Source organism: Zerene cesonia, chromosome 20 (assembly GCF_012273895.1).
Source record: "Zerene cesonia ecotype Mississippi chromosome 20, Zerene_cesonia_1.1, whole genome shotgun sequence".
In the NCBI taxonomy this organism is placed as follows: domain Eukaryota; kingdom Metazoa; phylum Arthropoda; class Insecta; order Lepidoptera; family Pieridae; genus Zerene; species Zerene cesonia.
The window spans coordinates 8,078,782-8,097,119 of NC_052121.1; the positions used below are offsets into that span (position 1 = coordinate 8,078,782).

Genomic DNA, 18,338 nt, shown 5'->3' on the forward strand with positions numbered 1-18,338 from the left:
CACTATGACAATAAAAAAATATATTATTTTCACATTAACATGTACTATCCTTTGGCACCTGGCTTCGCTCGTGTAAGGAAAACTGAAATAATTACCGTTCCCATTTTTTTCATTATAAGGTATCTTTAACCAAATATTGCATCCACAATTGGGTTAGTGTAGACAGACAGACAGCTATGTACTTTCACTTTTATAATTCTAATAGTTGGAATAATATTTGTTACATAAAATGAAAGGACGAATTTCAATATATCTTTCTTATTACAGTTATTAAAAAAATATGAAAATTCGAAGAACCATAATAAACTCGTGCGTAACTGTTGAAATAAAACATTTAATTCTATTTATTGAACACATTTAGATTTACTGCTTTTTAAAAATTAAACCTGATCATATAAATAAACTAACTTTTGGTTGCGGCTTCGCACACCTTAAATTCAAAGTAGTAGTTAAAGATCTAAGAATACATGCATACATACATACATAGGGATAATGGCATCAAGCGACTTTGTTTTAATACTATTTAATGATAAAAATAATTTGCTGCCGATACGATAGGCAGTTTCTCCAGAATTATCTAAAGGAAGAGCCTCATCGTGTTTTCTTTGTTAATTGTGCCATCTAGCGGCAATAACAACATATTTCAATAGTAGAAAATATAATAGATATGTTGGTTTACAAAAATAATATTTGATTTTTAACCGACTCCCGAAAAGAAAAGGAGGTGCTTCTATGTTCGTCTATTTTTATTTTTTCATACATCATTGCATTTGTCATATTTTAACTGTGCAGTGCTGTTTTTAGTCAGTGTCAAGTGGTTGTCATTTGTCAAATTGTCAGCTGTCACGGGCCTGTGTCAGCCGTCAGGCTGACGCCGTTACGCGTCCGGTCGGCGGTCACTGCCCACTGCTGTCATTAGTCATAGCTCGAATCTTCTTGGACTGTTGGTCAGCCCATTTGAAGGTGTTCATTGTTCGCCAACACATCGTGCACGAAAGCTTATATATATAAAGTGATTTTATTTGTATATACTTGCATTAGTAATATAGTACTTACCGCAGGTAACGTGTGTGTCCATTTTGGAGAATTGTGCAACGTATTCATTTAAAATGAACCCGTACCAAGTAAGTAAATACGTGAGTGTATATGCATGGTCGGTAAACTTGTTTTGTTTATCACAAATTCAAACAGAATCTTGAGAGATTTAACACCGCTTTCGTTTCAAGGGGCCACCACGGTATCTACACAATATCGGATTTAGCAACAGTGCACCACAGTCGTTTGGAAATCCAATGCCAATGCCGGGTTTCCCTACTATGGGTTACCCGGCACCTCAACCGGGCTACCCGAATGCTCAACAAACTTATCCACAAAATAGTTATCCAGTTCAAGGTCACCCACAGAGCCAGGGTTACCCACAGCAGCCCCAGGGTTATCCACAACAGACTCAGGGTTACGCTCAACAAAATCAAGGTTACCCTCAGCAAAATCAGGGTCATTCGATGCCAAATACTGCTCAAGGTTATCCAAATGTTCAGGGTTACCCAAATGCTCAAGGGTACCCGACTCAAGCTGGGTATGCCCAAGCAGGTCCTCAGGCAAGTGCTGGCTATCCTCAGTCAAACCAATACCAAGGATATCCACCTGCTCAAAGTCATCAAGCTTATAATGTATCAAGCCCAGTAGTTAGTCAGCCTAAGGTATGTTAACTTCATATTCACACACGCTATGTGCTAAATATATTTGTGATAAGCAAAACATTTATGCTTTGAACTATGCTTTTGTGTTAAATGACTAACTCACTTGAATCTGTTTGGTAGAATGTTTGAATTTGATAAGCATTTAACATCATGTTTTATTCAGCCATTCTATATACCTTTCCTAATATCATACGCTTGTATTCATTTGAAACTAATATGTGAAGTAAAATTATGCATGAATAAAAGGAAAACGACTGTTATAAATTAATAGGATTTATTGCGTTCATATAAATACAATGAAAAAAGATTACTCCTAAAGAGGAAAAACAACTTTTCAAGACAATTTATAATTTCAATCTTTGGTCAATATTAATAATATAAAATATTGATAACAAAGTTCGTGCTATTTTTTTATTGCCATAAAATATCATTAACATGTAATTAAAAAATTGTAGCTAACATGAACTTCATAGTTACGCTGTCTACATACTCATCTATTTAAAGAAATTGTGAAATATAGTCTTATTGTAATATCAATGAAATGATACATACTCTTTTATGAGTCATACTTTACTATTTGTAATGATAATTTCAATCTAATTGTCTGAATAGTCTCACATGGCATACTGCCAGTGGGTTTTTTGTTGTTACAAATTTTTTGATCCCTATGCTTTCTGATAAATTACCAAACGTATAGTATATTAAAATATATCGAAAGACATAGATTAATGATCTTTAAATTGTGTAATAATAATATGAAGCTGTAGAGTTACAATAACATACTTAAAATTGCACAATTCATGTTGTCTTGATAATATGTGAATTGTCTGCTTTTGTAAATGAATTTAGATCTTATTAGCTTCATATCAATTGGTATTTAAGCTCTCTAATGCTTTATTTCAAAGGAACTGAAATTATTTAAAAAAAGCTTTATTCATCTGAATAGAACTGGAAAAAAGTGTATTTGGCATTTTTTACTTTATATTGATGCTTTTGATAGTTATTCATATTATAAACAAAAATTTTACACATGGCTCAGTTCTTTTGATAAAAAATGACATATTAAATATCTCAACATTCAACTGTTCTTTTTGTATTGCACAACAAGCATGTCCCTTGCTTTTATTACTGATCAACAATGTTGCTTCAAATTGATGTACTTGTAAGTACCAAGTGGCTTCTCTATGAATAAATTATCCAGTAAATGTAAACAACAATATGATAAGAGTTTGTTATCATGATAAGGGCCTCCATCAATCTAACAACACAAGCACAAGATGAATCACTAATTAATAATGGTGTGTTTACACAGTTGAGGCCATACAAGTTGCAAACAAAATTATTAAGCCCTTGTAAATTCTGAGCCTCATTGATACTTGATTTTTCAATTCCTATGTATCCTAATATTATAAATGCGTTTGTGTGTTTTGTGTGTGCGTGTCTTTCCACATCGCGTTGCATCTTATGTTAAAATAAAAAAAAAATATCTTATTTGATTTTATCTTGTGATTTTTTTGTGACGTGATAGGTTATAGAGTGACCGCAATGGAACACCGCATTCCCATGGGAAATTTCCCTACACGGGCAAAGCCGCGGGCAGCATCCTAGCATAAAATATATTTTTCAAACATGCTTCACAACTCTACGTAAATACGTCCATTTCTTAATTGGTTAATTTCTTGCTACGTAAAGTTTGCACTCTTAATTTGTTATAAAACACCTTCAAAGACGTTAAACAATTTCTATTATACGATGTTGGTGATATACCTACACTCGTTTTGACTCTATTCAAGGAACAGTTTACGGCAATTACATTGTTATGCTCACTTCGTCTCTCCGCACACATTTATCACAATAACCTACGATTCAGTCTTGACTCCGATCTTCTCTATAATGGATGTAGAATCAAATATCCGTATTGTTTTCAAAATATACATATAATTGTGTTATCATGGTGATGTAATGCGTATGTATTTGGATGCGTGCGTCTGTGACTTTTGTATTTGTGAAAGTTAAAAGGGAATCAATTAATATGTCCTCGGCGACGTCTAATTCAAAACGGAGTGCTTATAGAGCGTCATTGGGTGGAAGGCGTGGATATAAGTCATTTCGCTATACGGTACCTGCCTTATTTGATACATTTTATATATTTACAAAGATTTCTGTTTTGCTCTAGAACGTATGAAATCTGTGTTTATCGCCTCATTATGTTCATTAACATTTTAAATAATATCATTTTATCATAGCGTTGTTTATCAGAATAACTGCGTAGAGCGTAGGGTGTTAAGTAAATTCCGTTTATCACAAAATTATGTTTCCAGAAAAACTTTCTCAATATAAAACTATACATTGCAGTTGTCAAATTAATAAATCCCAAAAGCACTAAACAGCCTTACCCAAAATCCACAATTCGAACGTTTTGAAAGCGATAGTAACACCAGTTACCGTCATACTAATTGCTTGGAAAATTTACAGTCAAAACCAACAGTTGTGCCCGTGAACCCCTTCGACCCCCGCGAAGATGCGGCTGTGCTCCGAAAGGCGATGAAAGGCTTTGGCACCGATGAGAAGTCCATCATTCAAGTGCTGACCAGACGCAGCAACGAACAACGTCTCCGGATAGCTTTTGAATTCAAGACGTTGTATGGCAAGGTTTGTGTTAAATCCTGCTCGTTTTAACGCTATTACTACTTTTATGTAAGCAGTAGGAAATCTCTATAATAATTTCATGTTTATATTATGTGTAGCTTAAGGAATTTGAGACTAGTTACTACTTTTGTATGGCACAGAGGTACAATTAATTCTTACAGAGATGTTAAAGTTGTAAACCTTATCCTTACTTCTTAACTAGGCAATATCATGAATACGAAAATATGTTTATTTGTTTGTTTTTCTGCATTTTAAGACGAAACGGAGCTATTTTAAGTTATGATTTTTCTAAAAGAAGATATCTAGGAAGCTAAACTCTAGTGACATTCCTTTGTCCATACGAGCTGCGAAGCCGCATGCGAAGCCGCAGGCGAAAAGCTAGTATTCAATATTGATAAAATTGTCACCTAAGGAGTTGGACTACATTAAGCAAAAAGAGATTTATATCGAGATTGTGATTTATTTCTTATCCTTCTTTACTTTCGTGTTATTTTTCGTAGACTTTGCAGTTACATGATTATTCAGTAGTACCTGCATTTTACACGTCATGGATTTGCGTAGTATGTGTGTTACGTTTATGCGTAAGCACATACGTTATTGTGGGAGTAATGCTTTTTTTTAAAAGTAATATGATTCATAAAATCATCAGACAACAAGTACAGGAGACCTGCGTCAGAATTGTGAATCATAATGTCATTTCTTAACTTGATAGAGCGTCATTCGACGTTTAAAGTTGTGTAATAACTAAATGTTTCATTACATTTACCGGTTGACACAGATGGTCAAGATATTGTTAGGGGTCATAACGACCGTCCTTATACGTACTCTTAAATAATTTGTTACAAATCCGAGTTTTAAAAGTTACGTTTTATTGTAATTACCATCCATTTACAATACATCATTTCATTTCCCTACTCGTTGAGTTTTGAAGAAAAAAATTGGAACATGTAATGAAATCTATAATTTTTAAATAATACCCAGTATAAGTCTGACAATTAAAGACTACTCTAACGCTATTCCTCAAACTTAAAATTCTGTACCAAGAATATTTCCAAAATAGTATAGAACATAGATACTATTACACCTACATGAAAGGGCTATATGTAGGTAAGTACATGCAATGCACGTATAGAGGTCGAGTACGCTTTCGATTACTTAATATTCCCGGCGAATAATACATTTTTAATGTCTCCTCATAATGTTACATGCGTTATATAATAATTACATTACTTGGAAATATTTTAGCAATATTCAACAATAGAGGATGGTTTAAATAAATCGATCAGGCCAGAGTCTAGATATATATAGGAAAATCCAAAGGACCAGTCTCTAGAATTTTATCACGTTTTTTACAGTATTATAAATGTTTGTTTTTTGAGATTTCAAAAAAATACTGATTCTGACATTTTCGAATACACTGGCAATATCTCTAACCACAACTACACTAGTCTGTCAAATATACAATGTAAATTGTAATGTTATTTGGAATATTAACGAGTATCTAGATCTAAATATTCAAATATTGCGATGTCGCCGTCAACACATGCGATACCTTCCATTAAGATATTGCTTTTACGGTTATAAATTACTCGTTTTAATTAATAGGCATTATTAATAGGTGGCGCACCTATATCACAATAGTTACTGTTCAATTTATATTTAAACGTTCATAATTCACTACATATTAAGACCCTATATGTCCCTATATCAATTCTATTTTCCTAGGTTAAATTAATATAATGGATGCTATTAATTTTCTATTTATAATTTCCCAAATTCGATTTGGATTCCGAATCGAATCGATTCGAAAAGCTACATTATTACAATATTTTTGTTTCGGATTTGGTATAGTTATTACTTATTAGTAAATACGTGTCCTGGTTTAAATCTTAGTTCCATTTTGGTATTAGGGATTTGAGTAATTCTTTTCGTATGAATTTAAATGCGCAGCTTTAATTACTCTTCTTAACTTATCCATGCATGCAGATCTTCAGCTACTATTTAAATCAAAATCTGTAAAACCATGTAGTTCATATTTCTGACAATATTAGAGCAGGATCTTATAACCTAGGATAATAAAACCTAGGATAGACTTAAAACATCCACTGCATTCCCAGGATCTAGTGTCAGACCTTAAGAGCGAGACCAGCGGAAAGTTCGAAGACCTGCTCGTAGCTCTGATGACTCCTCTACCACAGTTCTACGCTAAGGAGCTGCATGATGCTACAGCTGGCATCGGGACTGATGAAGATGTGCTCATAGAAGTCATGTGCACCATGTCGAACCATGAAATCCATGTCATCAAGCAGGCGTATACTGCCAGTAAGTTTCAAACATATTAATTATTCCATTCCTTCACAGAGGTGGTGAATACGGATTGACTAGCTTCACCAGTAGGCTTTTGTAAAACCGACTCCATAAGACTCGATTTAGACCCACTTTAAGCGGACGAACAGACGAATAATTCAAATTTTGTACACTTATAAAGGATCCGTAACGAAATGATATCATGAGTTTTTTATTATTAGGATGTATTTTTTAACTATACATTGTTTTATGTCTAAATATATTTTACTTTGTTAATCCTGTAAACTTTCTGGTTCAACAAATTTGCCCAAATATATACTACAATCATGATTATTTGGTCTGCAAAAAGATCAGTGTCTTCAGTGAACACGATCAGTGTTAAGGCTATTAGAGTTTAATATGTATTTAAGTATTTATATTGGGAAGGATCTTATTTGATATTCTTCCACAAATGCGGTTTTGAGCTGTAATTGATTTAATTTGTGACTCGAATTAAAATGACACAATATATATCTGTTTAATGGCTTGAGTCTTAGCATTAATGTTAATGTTTATAAAAATAAGCACATCAGAACGCAAAAAATTGGAATATCTCTTTCTGTAGTGATACAAGTTATGTTAAAATACACAGTTACTTTAACCGCGATGCACACGCTGATAATGTAAAATGGCCTTGATTTCGAATGAACAGTTTCCTGCCAAAGTACATAAGTGCCGGCAGAACTGGATTTGCAATAAATGGAAATTATCTGCTTGGTTACTTCCCCGATTTTAAGAGGATAATAGAAGATTCCGAGTCTGTTGTGTTCATGCTATGTTGTGTAGTTTATGTTTAAACCAAAATTGGTTATGCATTACATCAATATTTGAATGTTAGAGCACTACTGTATGTAATTGAATAGTTGCAATTGCGTACTTTTTATGATATTACTAGCTGCACGTCCAGGCCCGGATAGTCATTTATCGTAATTTAAATAATGTAAAGTATCCTATGTTTTAAGTTACATCAAACTGCACATGTCGTGCGTATTTGATTAAAACAGTTTGATTAGCTTAGGGAGTCTATCGCGGACAAACAACGTGACACGTTATTTATATATTATAAGATATAACAAGAAGGAAAATCGTTTAAATTGCCGATTTGTGGTTTTTCTGAACAATGTTGTTAATAACCCAGTCCTCTATAGATATTGGTACAAGAGCTGATATTTTTCCGTACATACTAATACAAAATCTAAGATCGGATTTAATGTTTGAGCGGGCAACCGAGCCGGTTGTTCGCCTGATGGTAAGCGACCACCATCGCCCTTGAACATTTGCAGAGACAGGATCTGCGCAAATGCGATGAATGCTTTTAAGAGATAAGGAAAGGATTCATGACAGGACTAAAGAATTTAGGGCAAGAATTAACGAGTGGGCTGAGGAGAGAGAGGAAAAGGATAGTGACTCTCTGCACTACTCCTCGTAGACGTGTGACCTTCTGAAGAAGTGTGGTAATTTCCCCGGTACAAGCTGCTATTGATTCCCACATTTTATGCGGACTTTTACCAATACTGTTGATTCAGTCGATCTAGCGAGACGGGGAAACAATCACTTGGTTGTCCGCCAAGTGATGACGTAACACGCTCTTACAAGCTCGTGACTCATTCCTACGTCATGTTATTGATTTTCTAGTTCGCAATGCCTGCAGTCATTATGGAGTTAATTTTTTGCAGCATAAAAACAAGTTCTTATTTCCTAGTCATGAATTGGAGTCCACTTTGCTATCGTTACTGGCGTACTGCGGGCCCTATTATGATCTGTGAATTGAACGATGGTTAACGTTACTTACAGTTACTCACTGGTGGTTCGGCTGAGGGTAAGCGATCACCACCGCCCGTGGACCTAAATTTCAATTTCAACTTTAATTGACTTAGGAATAAGGAAAGGATAGAGACCAGGAAACGGGCCCTTTAACATGCAATACGTGTAATAACAACGATATGGCAATATCACAAATAATATTTAAAAGAAAATAGAGATCTATTTATTTCAGCATGTTATCATAAATAACTCGTGGATAAAACCGACTATTATTATTATTTACTATTGGTTCGCTCCGGTTTCACTCGTGGTTTGTTGTGGTTTTGAAAAGCCTTATAAAATTATTGGCATTGGTCGAGCCGTTCTTGCGTTTTACGCTTACGTGATTCATTTTTATAGGTTTGTGGTTTGTATATCAAACAAAATAGTACTATAACTTTAAAAAATATCAAATTACACTTTTACTGTTTAATCATAGAACAAAATATATCTACACTATTATTATGGAGAGGAAACTTTAGTATTTTTGTATGTTACGTTTTCACGCAAAAGCCACTGGACCGATTTCCAAAATTATTTGAGCATTAGAAAGCTACAACATCGCTGAGCGATATGGGCTATATATGTATCACGGGCGAAGCCGGAGCGATCAGCTAGTTTAGTATCAAAAACACGCGTCAATGATACAATTAACGAAGTTGTCTCACTTGCTCCGAGTACAAGTTAAGAAATGTTTGAAACCTATAGTGATCCTTATCACGATCATAAGACTCATGAAATTTTTGTACTGTCACCGAACCTTCATGAAGTGTACTAGGTTCGAATTTAATTAATTAATCCTACAAATATTATAAATGCGAAAGTTTGTAAGGATGTGTGTGTGTATGTTGCTCTTTCACGAAAAAATTATGGATCTAGTTACAATGCAATTTGGTACGTAGACAGCTGGATAACTTGAATAATATATAGGCAACTTTTTATCCCGATATCCCTAAGGGATACTAACTTACGCGGGTGAAACCGCGGGGCGCATTTTGTGTTGGAAAAAATCAAGTCTGATGTTCGGTTACAAACAACCATACATATGAAACTAATAAAGGCGTGTTAAAATAAAAAGATTTTTTTTAATCCAATCTAAATTGTTTTGTTTTTTTTTATATGTAACAACATATTTTCTTTATATTTTCCAGTATACGGAACGCTGTTGGAGGATGATTTGCGAGGCGACACTTCGGGCAACTTTAAACGGCTCATGACATCTCTTTGTATGGTAAGATGAACCTTAATATGTCTTTCACTAAGAATCATTTTCCTTTAAACTCGTATGCTAGTCGAATTTATCAGACACTTCGTATGAAAATAAACATTAGTAATAAAATAATATTAAAGTAGTTTCTTGAAATTTCAGGGTAATAGATCTGAGGATTTCCATGTTGATCAAGCGAAGGCGAGGGAAGATGCAAGGAGTCTACTTCAAGCCGGTAGGTCTTTGAAGAAAAAATATTACTTTTTAGAACAGACAATGTTGCGTATAAACATAGTTAAGTGAAAAAGCCATTTCTATCTATTTCTATATTATATTATCGCAGTATCACACTAATATTAGAAATGTGAAAGTTTGTTTGTTTGGATGTTTGTCCGTCAATCACGCTGAAACTATTGAACGTATTTTGATGAAATTTTATATGCAGAGAGGGTATGAGCTGACTTGGGTGATAGATAATTTTTTTATCCCGATTAAGTGCTCCTTGGGATAACTAAATCATTTGTAAACGGGCGGAACTACTAGTCTGATTTGAAAAATTCTTCAGGTTTTGAAAGCCCATTTATTGTAGAAGGCTATATATCATCACGCTAATGCCAATAGGAGCGGAGCACCAATGAAGAATTTCAAATTCGGGGATTTTTTCCTTCTATTAAGTGCTTCCGCTGCGTGCGCTACGAGTGAGCGTTAGCCTAAAGTAACTTCCAGGCGAACGAAGTCGCAGCCGTTAGCTAGTCATCATAAAAATTGAAATTATTCCCAGGTGAGCTGCGTCTAGGCACAGACGAGTCAGTATTCAACGCGGTGCTATGTTCGCGCTCTTTCCCACAACTGGCGGCCATTTTCCAAGAATACCAGTTCCTCACCGGACACGACATCGATGACGCTATCAAGGCGGAGTTCTCTGGCGACCTAGAGAAAGCCATGCGTGCTATTGGTAAGATATTTTTATTTGTTCTTTATGAACAAATTTGCATGTTACTAAATTGAGAAAATGATAGCTATATAGTTTGACATCAAAATTAAATTATATCTTCCTTGTGGTACAATAAGTTGCTATAGTTTATCCGCCATACTACAAAGATGGATTCACTGACAGACGTGCATTGAATAGGAGTTAATAAAAGAGGATATTGGGCTGCGTTAAATATTAGTTTGATCGTATATCTACACAGCTAAGTAACTGATGAAGTCAGCTAATCACAAAGCATAACCAGTGAGAAAGACTAACAGAACAGTGAGGATAGTTGGTTTGAAAGGTTGACCCTACAAATGCGCCCCGTTTCAAAACAAAGCGATGTTTTTATAAGATTAGATATCTTAACTAATTTTGACTTGGAAGAAGGGTCAGCTATATGGCAATTACTCATTCAAAAAAGGATTAAATCAGAAGTCGCATCGAACTCCATATAACTGACTTATAGGATTTGATACTATCAAACTTTTCGATAAACTATGTTGACAGTTAAAATGAATTTAAAGGAAAAGTTAATACAATGTTCAGACTTCCAGCGAAAATGGTCAACAACAACTGGATTTCCGCACTGTGTATTATCGACCTAGACCCACATGTTTTTCTCGCACACCTAAAATAACTGTCACTATTTCGGCCATTTATGATAATTTCCAGTGAAAGTGGTCCGCAACAAGCCGTTGTTCTTCGCGGAGAGGCTCCACAAGTCCATGAAGGGTCTCGGCACCAACGACCGGCAGCTCATCCGCATCATGGTGACGCGCTGTGAGGTGGACCTCGGTGACATCGCTGAGATGTTCCAGGCCAAGTACGGGGAGTCTCTGCAGAGCTGGATTGAGGTAACTTAACACCCCGAGGCTTTGTATTTCATACAAATAGCTGTCTAAGTTGTCTTGGACTTTTCAACGAACAAGAAACAATAGACTTTGAGCATTACTCTCATGAAATAAGGTATTTATTTGAATTCATGTTTTACAAAACGGCGCTCAAGCTTTTTTAACTACCCTTTAATGGGGATTGCAAGTCTTAGTTTTTGTGTACGTCAGAGTGGGTGGCCTCAGTCTAAGTTTATACTTTATATTTGTAGACAATTTGTGTCAGTATGAATTTAATCTTATTATTTATGTGGGATTTTTAAAACTTTTCTATTTTCTTTCAGGGTGACTGCTCTGGACATTACAAGAAATGCCTCCTGGGATTACTAGGTTTATATTAACCTATAAAATCACAAATAATATGCACTGACATGCATAAATTGTGTAATAGTTTGAGAACTAGCATTCTTAATAACAGTATATGATATCTATATTTAATATAACCTATAAGGTGTTGTTGCAGTAATCGAGTTATATAGTTTATTTCTTAATTTGTATTTTTGAACCGAAAAAAAAAAGAAATCGTCTTTATCGGACATAAAATAAATCCTTAATATATAATACTGTGTGTACTGGATTTTGTTTGCTAGATCTTAGACTGCAAGTGTCAATCTCAAATTATTTTTAGGTTATATTTTTATTAATATCAGTGCCATCTATTGATCTGTTTCGCAAGTAACTCAAATAGATGGCGCTAGTAGTTTGTAACGTGATTTGCAATAGGTCCTAAATACTATATATTTTTGTTTTTCAAATCTATCGTAGAAGTTATTTTTGGCTTTTACCGTCCAATTTGATCTGATTAATATTTTAACTACGTTTTTACGTACTTTGTAACAAAATTACTTTAATATTACTTGCAAAATAATATATATATTATATTAATTTTATATGTTTCATATAACAAAAAAAATATTTTAATATTCATAGATGGTTAAGTTCTTTGTAATAAGTACAATGAAAAAAAGATAGAATATGTTGTTTCTTGATTTAAAACTGTGCCTTGTGATCTTCATTAATATTAAAAAAAGCGAAAAAAATAAGTTGTAGTCAATTAATAAGATTTAAAACGCATTATACCCTCTATTTAAATATACAAGACCTTATGACCACGCTCGCTCATATAGTGCACAAAAAGCTGTTAAAAAATAAAACTTTTTAAATCCGTTAATAGGTATTTACAAATATTTAATGTTCACGCTAATACAATGTGTATTGTGAGACTTGATATTTGTAATTCGAAACAACAAAGAATTTTATGCATTATCGATGCCTTTTTGTGTGATCGAAGTTTCTAGAAGTCCCAATTTTAAGATTTTTCTACAATGGCTTTATTTAAATTAAGAATAATTAAATTAACGAATTTGTATATTCTCACACAGGTTGGTGCATTTAAACAAAGACTTAAATTTTCTATTAAATTTTAAACCTATACACAAACCCAGCGATTATTGTTAAATTTAACATTTTTATAACGCATATTGCACGTAACCCCCACTAAAATAAGTTATATTTAAAGGTTAAACAGAATACACCTAGGGAATGGATACGCAACGTTCCTATATAACATTATCTAAGCCTACGCTTTCTGTATGGTAATTTGTTTTTAACTGATGTCCTCAAAAACGGAGATTCACAGTTTGTTACTGATGTTTTTATGTATTTTATGAGCATGTCATAAAATATAATGTATCTTTGAATATGTAGTGAACTTTCTATAAATATATAAAAAATTAATATAAAATCTCATTGGTTATTCACCTCTTATGTTGAAAATATTGAATCTCTGTTATAAACCGATTTCAAATACGCAGGTTATCATTTTAATTGTTTCTTTTTTTACTTTAATAACGTTTTATTGGGTAAACCAATTTTGATGGATGTTTTTTTTTCCATTTAAATTTGTTTTAGTTCTGATCATTCGAAGACGGTTGATTTTTCTATTAAAATAGTAAATAATATAATTAGTTCATTTATAATATAATAAATTAATTCTAGTAATTAATTAATTCTGCTTCATGTGCCTTTTACTGTTCGCGGCCAATATATATTTCCAGTGTTATATAAATAAATATTTTCAATTGTACACTTAAATATTATACCATATAATAAACTGTTCTATTAATTATACTTTGTTTTATTTAGTTCCAATTTATTGACAAATTCTGAATCCTCATATTTCTGCTTTACACAGCGATATATACAGGTTATTTTCTCAAGAACTGTTGGATCGCCTGATGAAATACTAAAGTACCCAAAATACAAAGGAGGTACTTCATTTGACTGTTTTTTTTTTGTTTTGTTACTCGATAACTCCGTGGGTTCTGGAGTAGTTCTCTCATTAGGAAAGTCGGTGACCTTTTTTGTAGAAAATATTTATTTACTTAGTAATTTTCAAGAATAGAAATAATTTGATCACTAGTGTGGCAACGAGTGTGTGGAGTGGCAACGCCTAACCGCTCGATCTCCCGTGACTCGTGTATTTAACATTTCACAATTTACAAAGCATTTGAAGGCTGTTTAACTAAAATTACGTTTATTTAGTGGTATTATAGATCAAGGAAAGCTATGGGGCTACTTATGTATGTTATATGTTATATACCTGTAATGATATTTGATATTTTAATAAATAAATAAAAATAAAATATTTCTCTGCTTCGACAAAGAGGAGCGGAGCGTGGCAAATATTGCTAACTACGCGTGTTCGCTGTAATGTATGCTGTGATGTATGGGGCTCCCCACATTTATGCGCTATACATCTGTTTATATATCAAACTTCAGCTGTACGAAATAGATACCCTTCTGTGTCCTGTAACACCTAGATATTAGTTTTGTAGTCGCCACCGGATATTGAACCCGGGATCTCTTTCGACGCTCATACGTAAACCACTGGTATACCAAGGAATCTACTGTATACTAGGTACCTACGTATTATAATTGTATAGACATGTATTATGGAATATGTCACGTTCTGTGGGAGTATTTTCGTTTTTCTCTGTTATCCGATGCTAAATCCCCATGGATTTTGTTTAACACCCAAGTATATTTTGCTTGACAAGGCGATCTCGGAAGACAATTTTTGTATTCGGGGTTTTCATCTACTTATTTAACAAAAATGCTAATGTATTTTCATAAATTTAAAGTTTCGTTAAAAAGATAACTTAAGATAATAAATTGACGATATTTAGCTATTAAGATTTATAGAAATTCATCTTCAAACTTCTAATTCGCAGTTTTGCAAGCGAATAATATACGTACCTACACCAATCTAGTAGATATGAAGAAATAATTTATAAAAAGAACTTTGAAAAGTTTATGCAGGACTTCTTTCATACAATTACAATATCTAAGAGCTTTGCTTGATGGATCGTCTTGAAACATAATAAAAATTAAATAATCGAGTAGGCGCCGAAAGCGCCTCTTGATGAATCGGGTATCAGATATGCAAACAAAATGCAGGCAATCAATTCCACGGGAAAAACGAGCTATTCTCGTTATAAGGAATTTCAGTTGTTACGATGAAATATGACGCAACCTTTTCAGAAACCGAAAGTAAATATAAAATAATATTTATATTTTTCTAGACGTGATAGTTTTAAAGCGCTTTTGATTTAAGTAGGCCTACCTCCTGCCTACTACCTAATTGCCAATTAAAATCACAAATAACCCACTTTATTTTTAAGATCATGAATAAAACATAAGCCGTAGGTACTTATGCACGATGGTGGTATTCTGTTTTGAACCTGTCTGCATAAAGCCACAACCCAAAAAGCCAATAAATATCAAAAGACTTAAAAACATTTTTGAGATATAAATCAAGAGCTAGCACCAATAGCTCTATTATAGCTATTCAACTAGCACCAATCGATAGGTAGGTATATATACAATCGAATAGAAAACAGTTTTCTTTTAAAGGCATCTCCTAAACCCAAAACACGGTTAATAATAATTCGTCACAGCACTTCGTATTACACAAGCATGGAGCGTAGGCGTTGATATGCCTTCAGAAATGTAACTCGGCGTAATTTATTGTTTCGACTAACTCAGCTCTTAAGACGAATTACATAATTTAAACTTTATGCGTAGCGGGATTGTGACGAATTGTATGAGACGTACGATTGAGCTTAATTATAATTAAAGAGTTTTAATTATGACTTGTGACATTTAAATTACTTGGAGTGGCGACTTCACTTGTCTTACGAGACGCTACATTATTAATCCAACTTTCAGGAAAGCGAATACAATGAACCGAAATTACTAGTTTAAATATGAACATACCTACCTAGTATATTAGTATTTAGTAGATATAAATAAGAAGTATATCTTCTAATGCTCTTATAAACGTCTAATAAAGAAGGTTAGACATTTATAACACAGATATCAAAATCAAGTCTTCTTCATCCTGTATCAATTTAGAGCACTCAAAATGCAAAAGCTTCACAAACACGCAATGGGCCTCATCATAGGCTATTTTAGTATTCAGTTGACGAGTTGACAACGAATTAATCATTCGATACCGATTATTCGAGTCACCGCTGGCGAAAACAAATACTGGCTGTTGCAAATTAAACGTATGGACAGAATTTCAGCAGAGATTTCCAATGTTAAAGGGTAATGTGGACATACCGACTGTGGCATTTTATTTACGTAGTTACGAGATGCGGGAAGCATATTGATTCTTGAATAATTATGAGGAACCGAGTACATTATCATGCAAATTAAATTGTTATTTAATACAAATTTAAAGAGAAGAAGGGCTTCTCACTTACCAACTCGAAGTATTTCAACTCTAGATTAAAGTAGATATAGTATAATCTAGATTTGTAATACTTCGAGAAGGTAAGAAAACAAAGCTCTTCCATATATATGTGTGATAAAAGATAGTTAACAAACCTTTAACACCAATGCTTCAGTAGTCTTCTAAAGAGCGTATCGTATTACGCACACCTACACTCTGCTTTGTAAGAAACCAGAAATATCCTGTTATCCTTCTCCTGTTATCCTTTGACCTATCGTATACCTCTCCCTCCGTACGAATAACATCAAAATTGGGCGTTTTAGAAGACTGAATTTTCAATATAATGTTTCATTTATAAACAAAGCTGAGCACCGGATATAGTCGTCTTATAATTGAAAACTCAATAGTAAGTTATTTTGTATCAAACATTATTTCTACATCAATTTCAAGTTAACGTGTACAAAATTAGCACAACTTGGAAGGTGAAATGAATGACTTAAGCTTAATGAGCAGAAAAACATACAGCTGCCTAAGTTGCTTTAAACCGCCTAATAAATTAACGTTACAATATAATCGCTTTGGGGATAATACACATAATGTTTTACACATAAGTAAATGAAGTTAATGTTTATTGATCGAGGTTTGAATTCTTCAAGTATCTTGATGTGTAAATGTATGCTGTCTGAATATTATTTCCTAGCTTTAAAACCGCATCGCAAGCGTTGTCAAAGGGAATTACCATGGAAATGTAAAGCAATACCGCAACAAAATGCCTATGTCACCCTAGCCTACCACCAGGCACAAATATATAAAAACGCTCCGTTGCGAGGTTAATAAATTAAAAACATACAAATTCACTTTCGCATTTATAATATCCAGGAATAAGCACTTTATAACTGCAATTATGAAAAATCCTGAAACCATGGTTTAATTCATTATCATAAATTAGTCAATTTATTCACAATGTACAACTCGTTATAAGGCAAAAATATTCAAGCACTTTATATACCGCTTATCTTAGGTACAGACCTGACAAACGCCGCTTTTTACAAACAACTTGTGTATTTTCATGTGAAAGATGCCCAATTTTCTACTACACGAGTAAACCGATTGAACAATTCGCAGGGTTGCGCGCAATCTTCTGTGACTTTAATATATTTGTTTTTGCAATATCATTTCATTACTATTGCTTGCCAATTTTCAGTTGCTTACTGTCAATATTTTCTTGTGTTTGATTTTACGCGAGTATTTAGAAATTAAAGACTTTAACGGCTTTTAAACGCGATTTATTCATTTATTATTAACCCGACGTTTCGAACACTTTACAGCGAGCTTTAATTTCTACTTTAAAATTTTATAATATTTGATGAGTGAACATTATTAAAAAGTCGATCGTTCTAAGGATAATAAGTAACGTGCAGTTGACCAAGTATTTCGACTGAGCTTGATTTTATAAAACTGGTTTGGCAATCTTACATATAACAAACAGTTCCAAACTAACATTATTATTATATCATGTACTTATTAATTATTTATCGGCAACATTGTCTAGTATAAAAATGCACAATTTTTATCATTGAAATTATTTTTTTTTTCTTTAATTCTACACCTTTTTCATTCAAGACAGATAGCTATTTCCTAATGCATTTTTTAATAAAAGAAAACCATAGACAAGACCAGGCCATTGTCATTTCTCATATAAAAGCGTAACTTTTCATAACGCAATGTAGAATGTACGAAGTTTTGTTTCCTTTCCCTCAGGTTACCTTTTGTTTCGGAACATACAATTTATTTTTACACTTTTCATTGAATGAAATAAGCCTTTGGGGTCAAGTTTAATTATTTGTATGGGTGACTAGCGCGTGTATATTTTCAGCGGAAACTCCTTTCTAACCGACGTTGAAAAACGAGGGAGTTTGTCAATTCAACTGCTTATTTTTTTTTTGTTTTGTTGAATGAATGAATGAATAAAACTTTATTGTACACACCAATAGGAAATATATCAAAAACACAGACTAAAAATACAAGT

General features: G+C 33.4%; 1 protein-coding gene across 3 annotated transcripts; it reads left to right on the plus strand.

Annotated features, from left to right (window-relative positions):
* The first annotated feature begins 908 nt into the window (after nt 1–908).
* On the plus strand, nt 909–12,583 carry LOC119834794 (annexin B9-like). 3 transcript variants are annotated; one of them, XM_038359297.1, is made up of 9 exons: nt 909–1,124; nt 1,227–1,700; nt 4,176–4,352; nt 6,467–6,671; nt 9,650–9,729; nt 9,868–9,940; nt 10,487–10,660; nt 11,354–11,535; nt 11,856–12,583. In XM_038359297.1, exons 1-9 carry the CDS (start codon nt 1,110–1,112, stop codon nt 11,910–11,912), a joined length of 1,437 nt encoding a protein of 478 aa, XP_038215225.1. In that variant the 5' UTR covers nt 909–1,109; the 3' UTR covers nt 11,913–12,583. The 3 variants fall into 3 exon arrangements, with proteins under 3 accessions (XP_038215225.1, XP_038215227.1, XP_038215226.1); XM_038359299.1 differs by lacking the exon at nt 1,227–1,700 and having other exon boundaries at nt 916–1,124; XM_038359298.1 differs by lacking the exons at nt 909–1,124; nt 1,227–1,700 and adding an exon at nt 3,610–3,819.
* The last annotated feature ends 5,755 nt before the right edge of the window (nt 12,584–18,338 follow it).